Source organism: Cebus imitator, unplaced genomic scaffold (genome assembly GCF_001604975.1).
Source record: "Cebus imitator isolate Cc_AM_T3 unplaced genomic scaffold, Cebus_imitator-1.0 Scaffold216, whole genome shotgun sequence".
NCBI lineage: Eukaryota > Metazoa > Chordata > Mammalia > Primates > Cebidae > Cebus > Cebus imitator.
The window spans coordinates 513,040-520,339 of record NW_016107531.1 but is presented as its reverse complement, the minus strand read 5'-3'; the positions used below and the strand labels follow the sequence as shown (position 1 = coordinate 520,339).

The following is a 7,300-nucleotide window of genomic DNA, read 5'->3' as shown; positions in this document are numbered from 1 at the left end:
AAAAAAAAAAAAAAAAAAAAGGAAAGAGCCAAACAGCTAAGAAGGTTTAGATAAGCAAGCAAAGGCATAGCCCTCTGGTGCTGTATTAAACAGCTATTAAAAATAATCCTGGCCCGGCGCTGTGGCTCACACCTGTAATCCTAGCACTTTGGGAGGCTGAGGTGGGTGGATCACCTGAGGTCAGGAGTTCAAGACCAGCCTGGCCATCATGACGAAACCCCACCTTTATAAAAAAAAAAAAAAAAAATCCTAACAGAGATGATCAAATCCTATGGTAAACGATTATGCCATTCTATTCAGTGAAAAAGTAACAAGGTACGGCATGGGACTTATATCAATTGCAATCATTAGATACAAACCCCCAAGTTTGTGCCTAGAAAAAAAATGGGATGAAACAGACAAAAACATTGACTGGTAGTTTTCTTCAGGTGCTGAGTCAACAGATGACACTGTGAGTTTTCCTATTCCCATTTTTAACCTTTTTTTCCACTTTTTTAAAGAGTGTGACTTTTATTCTTTGTTTATTTTTGAGAAAGGGTCTTGCTATGTTGCCCAGGCTGATCTTGAACTCCTGGTCTCAAGCAATCCTCCTGCCTTGGCCTCCCAAAGAGTTGGGATTACTGGCAGGAGCCACCATGCCTGACCAAGACTGTGATTTTTTTTCTTTTTTTGAGATAGGCTCTGCTCTGTTCCCCAGGCTGGAATGCAGTGATGCAATTTTGGCTCACTGCAACCTCTGCCTCCTGGGTTCAAACGCTTCTCATGCCTCAGCCTCCTGAGTAGCTGGGATCAGGCGCACACCACCATGCCCAACTAATTTTTGTATTTTTAATAGAGACAGAGTTTCGCCCAAGTTGTCCAAGTTGTTCTCGAACTCCTAGACTCATGTAATCCTCCTGCCTTGGCCTCCAAAAGTACTGGGATTACAGGCGTGAGCCACAGCCCATGGCCGAAGAGTGTAATTTTTTAAATGGGAAAGAAAAAAAGGAAAATGTGTACGTATATGTGGCAGGTCCCTATGTGCGGTTCTCTCTCTCTACCCACCTGCTTATCATTTTTAATGATAAGGGCCATCCACACCCATGTGGCCCAGACAGGTCCACAGAGTGACAACCATCTAATCAATAACTACTTGTTATGTGATCTTGGGCACATGACCCCTCTCTGGGCCTCAGTTTCTTCATCTGTAAAATGGGATTGTGGGTGTACCTCCCCTCAGAGGGTTATCAGTAGAATCAGGAACAGCATCTTGGCTGGGCACGGTGGCTCATGCCTGTAATCCCAGCACTTTGGGAGGCCAGGGTGGGTGGATCACCTGAAGTCAGGAGTTCAAGACCAGCCTGGCCAACATGGGGAAACCCCGTCTCTACTAAAAATACAAAAATTAGTCAGGCGTGGTGGCAGGCACCTGTGTCCCAGCTACTTTGGAGGCCGAGGCAGGAGATTCGATTGGACCCAGGAAGCAGTGGATGCAGTGAGCCAAGATCGGGCCATTGGGCTCCAGCCTGGGCGACAAGAGCAAAACTCTGTCTCAAAAAAAAAAAAAAAAAAAAAGTACAGCATCTTGGAAAGAAGAGCCAAGACTGTTCTTCATATTGGGAAATTGAGACAAGGCCACAGGCTTATGCACCAGCCTACAGACAACCAGTCAGATATCTGGATGGTCAAGTGGCCCAGGCATCAGCCCAACTCAGCCCCTGCTGATACAGGGCAAATGACTTCCCTTCTCAGCTTCCTCGTCTGTGAAATGGCATCTAATCTGAATGTGAGTGAAGTGTGCTGAGTACCACCTAAAGAGCCAGCAGACAAATGTGCACTCAAATTAGCAGCTTAGGCACTTTCACCGCCCTGAGCCTCAGTGTCCTCGTGGGTGAACTAGGCTGCCAAGAGTAGCTTCCTCTCAGGGTCGCTGTGTGGAGTTGAGATTTGGGGCAATAGGCTGCTAGGGAGATACCCCTAAAAGAGACTGAGAAGGGGCCTGGGGCCATCCATACCTTGTAACTGCTGTAAAAGCAAAGCTCTCTGCAGCACGGAGCCGTTGAGAAGGGAGGCTGAGTTGGTGCCCTGGAGATTCAGAAGCGGCTGCTGTGGCTGCTGTGGGGAGAGCCCCCTGTATGTTGGGAGGGGGTGTCAGAGGGTTATTGGGAAAGTCAGACCTTCCCTCTTCCCCAAGACTTCTCACCTCCATTCTCTGCCCCACTCTATGGTAGACAAACGACCCCTTGGGGTTGGGATTGGTGATTACCAGGACTCAAAGGGGGATGCCACTAGGGAAGAGGATGGGGATCGGGAGCTCCCAGACATGGGTCTGAGTGGCAGGGCTGAAGCCATCGGCCCCGAGTGGGGAACTCACCGACTGACAGCCACGGGCAACGGAGCCTGTGGTGGGGACTGCTGGAGCAGCTGCTGGAGCTGCAGTAATTGCTGCTGCTGCAGTTGCTGCTGCTGGAGCTGCTGCTGCTGTAACTGCTGGAGCTGCTGCTGCTGGAGCTGCTGCTGCTGCTGCTGGCTGAACATGGTGGCTGGGGACAGAAAGCAGAGTAAGGCCAGGGGTCCCCACCACAGGTCAGGCCAGCTCCCCTTCCATCCACAGCCACTCCCCCCAGCCACAACCCGCAAAGGCGGCTGCGGAGCTTCACGGCTGCACCCCAGTCCTTCCGGGACTCTGCCACACTCGCTCGGCCCATCCTTCAAAGTTACCTCCAATCCTGCCAGGGGCAAGATTCAACCACCCTCCTGCCAATGCCCCCTCAGAGACTGCCAACAGCCCCTCCTTCAAAATCCCCCATCTCTCCATTTCTAAAGGCTCCATCCTCCCACCCTCAGCCTCGGCCTCTCTCTGTGCCCATCACTTCCCCACTCACACCCCCTTTTCAATACCGCAAACCCTCTCCAGGCTCCCCGATGTCAATAAAATCGACAACCGTCCAACCCCGTCACTGCGGTCCTGAGTCCCGTAGGACGGCTTCTCCCCACCACCGCCACTTCCCCGCGGCCCACTCCGCCCGCCCCCACCCCACCAGCCCCATCCTCCGCAGACACAGCCACCATCGCGCGCGGAGCCCCACGACCCCGCCGTCCTCGGCCCCCCACCTCGCCTCCCCTCGCGCCCTCAACGCTCGCGTCACCCCCACGGGTGGGTCGGCCGCGCACACCCCACGCTCCGACCCGCGGGCTCCAAAGCTCGGCGCCGCTTCTCCGGGGCCTGTGGGCTCCTAAGGCCCGAGTGCGAGTGGGGCCAGCGGGGGCAGCGCCCTCTGGGGGACGGGAGGTCCGGGCGCCGCCGACCGCGCCGCGCGAGCCCGCCCAGTGCACCGGTCACGCGGTGCTACGAGGCGCAAGCAGGTGCGAGGGGGTCCTGGGTGGCTCAGGACCGCCTCCGTTCCGCGTCCTCCGCATCAGGAAGGGACGGCTCGGAGACCAAGGTCCGTCTGCCTCCCGAAAGGGTCAGCTATCCCGCGGGGACATCGAGGGGGGTACTTCCAGGAGGATCTGTCCCAACCGACCTCCCTGAGGCCGCCGCGGTCCTGCGATCCTGGGGCCCCGCGCGGAGTTGCGGTGGGAGGCGGCGCGCAGTTGGCGGATGTACATTCATTCGAGGGACCCAGGCCAGGCGAGAGGGCGGCCTAGATCTTACAACCCGGCAGGAGTTTGCCCACAGAGGGGTGGAGGGGGGTCCACCTCAAAGTCTTTTCCTAGTAGATCTGGCTAAGAAAGGAGTGGGTGAGGAGGGTCGAGTGTAGTTATCAAAAAATAGCTACAGTGGCCGGGCGCCATGGCTTCTGCCTGTAATCTCAGCACTTTGGGAGGCCGAGGCTGGAGGATCGATTGAGCCCAGGAGTTCGAGATCAGCTTGGACAACATGGAGAAATCCGTCTCTACAAAAAATACAAAAATTAGCTGGGCGTGGTGGCGGGCCCTTGTAGTCCCAGCTACTCGGGAGGCTGAAGCAGGAGGATCACTAAAGCCCGGGAGGCGCAGGCTGCAGTGAGCTGAGATCGGGCCCCCACACTACAGCCTGGGCAACATAGCAAAACCTGTCTCAAAAAAAAAAAAAAAAAACTCGGCGGCGTAGCTCACCCCTGTAATTCCAGCATTTTGGGACGCCGAGGCGGGCGGATCACGAGATCAGGAGTTCGAGACCATCCTGGCCAATATGGTGAAACCCCATCTCTACTAAAAATACAAAAATTAACCAGGCCTGGTGGTGCGCACCTGTAATCCCAGCTACTTGGGAGGCTAAGGCAGGGGAATCACTTGAACCTGGGAGGCGGAGGTTGCAGTGAGCCAATATTGCGCCACTGCACTCCAGCCTGGGCAATAGAGCAAGACTCCCGAGAGAGGGGGAGAGAGAGAGAGAGAGAGAGAGAGAGAGAGAGAGAGAGAGAGAGAACGCCCTGCTCCCTCATCCTGCACCTAAAATGGTCCTGCCCTCAAAGATCCCTTTAACAACAACTCTATTCCCCGTACCCGCGCCATAACAATCCTTGGCTACTAAGTAGTAATTCTGTTGTTGAGACAGATTCTCACCCTGTTGCGCAGGCTAGAGTGCAGTGGCCTGATCTGGGATCACCGCAACCTCCACCTCCCTGTGGTTCAAGCGGTCCTCTCGCCTCAGTTTCCCGAGTAGCTGGGACTACAGCTCGTGCCACCATGCCTGGCTAATTTTTGTATTTTTAATAGAGACGGGCTTTCACCATGTTGGTCAGGCTGGTCTCAAACTCCTGACCTCAAGTGATCCGCCTGCCTCGGCCTCCCAAAGTGCTGGGATTACAAGCTTGAGCCACCACAGCCGAACTAAGTAGCAATTCAGTTTTCTTTTTCTGTAGCTCGCAGCCTTGCACAAGTGTCACAGCCTGCGCGACTCCTCGCCCTGCCTTCGGCGCTGACGTTGGGCGGGCAGGACGCGCGGAGGCGCTGGCGGCGCGCAGACCCAGGAGGGCGGAGCGCCTTGACGGAGTGCGCTCGGGCAGCGGAACTCGCGTGTCCATAAGTCATCGCAGTCATGTGACGAGCGCCGCTCCAAAGATTTGGACTGGCTCTGCGGCACCCGGGCTGCGGCTGAGTAGCCTAACTCGACCTGCAAGAGTTGCGGAAGAGCTAGGACTTAGAGGCGCGAAAGTGGCTCCGCGAGGCCGGAGCGCGGGGTGGCCTCCAGGGCCCGGGGGACGTAAGCGCCTATGGGTGCACAGGCAGCCTGGAGGGTGGGATTTCGAACGCTGGGCTGAGGAGAGGGCTTTATCCCCTAAGGGTAGGGAGCACTAGAAAAGGGTGTGAACCTCATGAGTGACAGCATCAGATCTACCAATTGTAAAACCCGCTCCTGTGAAAACAAAGACAGAAGCAGTGAGAAGGTAGGAGAAGCGAGTGGAGACTGCCCAGGCTCTACAGGGCACAATGGCTCACCCCCAGAATCCCAGCACTTTGGGAGGCCCAGGCGGCTGGATTACTAAAGTCAGGAGTTCGAGACCAGCCTGGACAACAATGTAAAGCCCCGTCTCGACTAAAAATACCAAAACAAATTAGCCAGGTGAAGTGGCCAGCACCTATAATCTCAGCTACTCGGGAGGTTGAGGCAGGAGAATCTCTTGAACCCGGGAGGCAGAGGTTGCAGCTGAGATCACAACACTGCATTGCAGCCTGGGTGACAGAGCGAGAGTCCATCTCAAAAACAAACCAAACCAAAAAAAGTCCAGGCGCAGTGACTCACGCCTGTGATCCCAGCACTTTGGGACGCCGAGGCGGGTGGATCACGAGGTCAAAAGATTGAAACCATCTTGGCCAACATAGTGAAATCTTGACTGTACTAAAAAATACAAAAATTAGCTGGGTGTGATATAGTCCTAGCTACTTGGGAGGCTGAGGCAGGGGAATCGCTTGAACCCAGGAGGCAGAGATTGCAGTGAGCCAAGATCACACCACTGCACTCCAGCCAGGGAACAGAGGGAGACTCCACCTCGCCTCCAAAACAAAAAAAAAGACTCCTAGGCTGCCAAGCAAGCATGTTGACACCTTAGGCTGGGTGCTAGTGTTGGAGAAGTCCAGGGTTGAATCATGACTCCCCTGCCTTGTGGCCAGGCGACACAGGCTGGGGGAGAGGCCTCTTAGCTGGTTTCTTCCTTGGTGAAATGTGTGCCCCCTCCCGAGGTGGTAAGGATGACATTACATAATGCTTAGCACTGGCACCTGGCACAGAAGGAGCTTAGCAAATTGCCAAAGTAAAAAAACTAAAAATAATGCTCGTGCTGGTAAAGGTGGAAAGCCAGCACTAGCTTCCTGTGTTGGTTCATCTTTCTGGAAAGCAATCTGCAAATTTTTTTTTTTTTTTTTTTTTTTTTTGAGATGGAATCTCGCTCTGTCGCCTGCTGGATTGCAGTGGCGCAATCTTGGCTCACTGCAACCTCTGCCTTGAGGGTGCAAGTAATTCTCTGCCTCAGCCTCCTGAGTAGCTGGAATTACAGGCACCCGCCACCAAATTCGGTTAATTTTTGTATTTTCTTTTTTTTATTTTTATTTTTTTATTTTATAGAGATGGGGTGTCACCATGTTGGCCAGGCTGGTCTTGAACTCCTGACCTCAGGTGATCCACCCATCTCGGCCTCTCAAAGTGCTGGGATTACAGGCGTGAGCCACCTCGCCTGGCCTAATTTTTGTATTTTCAGTAGAGACGGGGTTTCACCATGTTGACCAAGCTGGTCTTGAAGTCCTGACCTTGTGATCCACCTGCCTTGGCCTCCCAAAGTGCTGGGATTACAGGTGTGAGCCACTAGTGCCCGGCCCCAATTTGCAAATTTTATATCAAGAATCTTGGGCTGGGCACCATGACTCACGCCTGAAATCTCAGCACTTTGGGAGGCCGAGGTGGGTGGATCACCTGAAGTTAGGAGTTCAAGACCAGCCTGGCCAACATGGTGAAACCCTGTCTCTACTAAAAATACAAAAATTAGGTGGGCATGGTGGCAGGCACCTGTAATCCCAGCTACTTGGGGGGCTGAGGGAGGAGAATCGCTTGAACCCAGGAAGCGGAGATTGCAGCGAGCCGAGATCACACTATCGCACTCCAGCCTGGGCAACAAGAGCAAAACTCCGTCACAAAATCATAATAATAATAAAAAAAGAATCGTGCGGCCGGGCGCGGTGGCTCAAGCCTGTAATCCCAGCACTTTGGGAGGCCGAGGCGGGTGGATCACGAGGTCAGGAGATCGAGACCATCCTGGTCAACATGGTGAAACCCCGTCTCTACTAAAAATACAAAAAATTAGCTGGGCATGGTGGCACGTGCCTGTAATCCCAGCTACTA

The 7,300-nt window shown here is 54.1% G+C and overlaps 1 protein-coding gene across 8 annotated transcripts in view; it reads right to left on the bottom strand.

Moving 5' to 3' along the window:
- Positions 1-3,225, bottom strand: part of CIZ1 (CDKN1A interacting zinc finger protein 1) — a 29,475-nt gene extending 26,250 nt beyond the window's left edge. For all 8 annotated transcript variants that reach the window (XM_037745891.1, XM_037745890.1, XM_017549019.2 and 5 more), the window contains exons 1-3: positions 3,094-3,225; positions 2,354-2,522; positions 1,995-2,110 (exon numbers count right to left, since the gene is read on the bottom strand). In XM_037745891.1, the coding sequence (XP_037601819.1) occupies positions 1,995-2,110; positions 2,354-2,517 (280 nt within the window). In that variant the 5' untranslated portion in view covers positions 2,518-2,522; positions 3,094-3,225. The remainder of the gene's footprint in view (positions 1-1,994; positions 2,111-2,353; positions 2,523-3,093) is intronic.
- Positions 3,226-7,300: the final 4,075 nt, after the last annotated feature.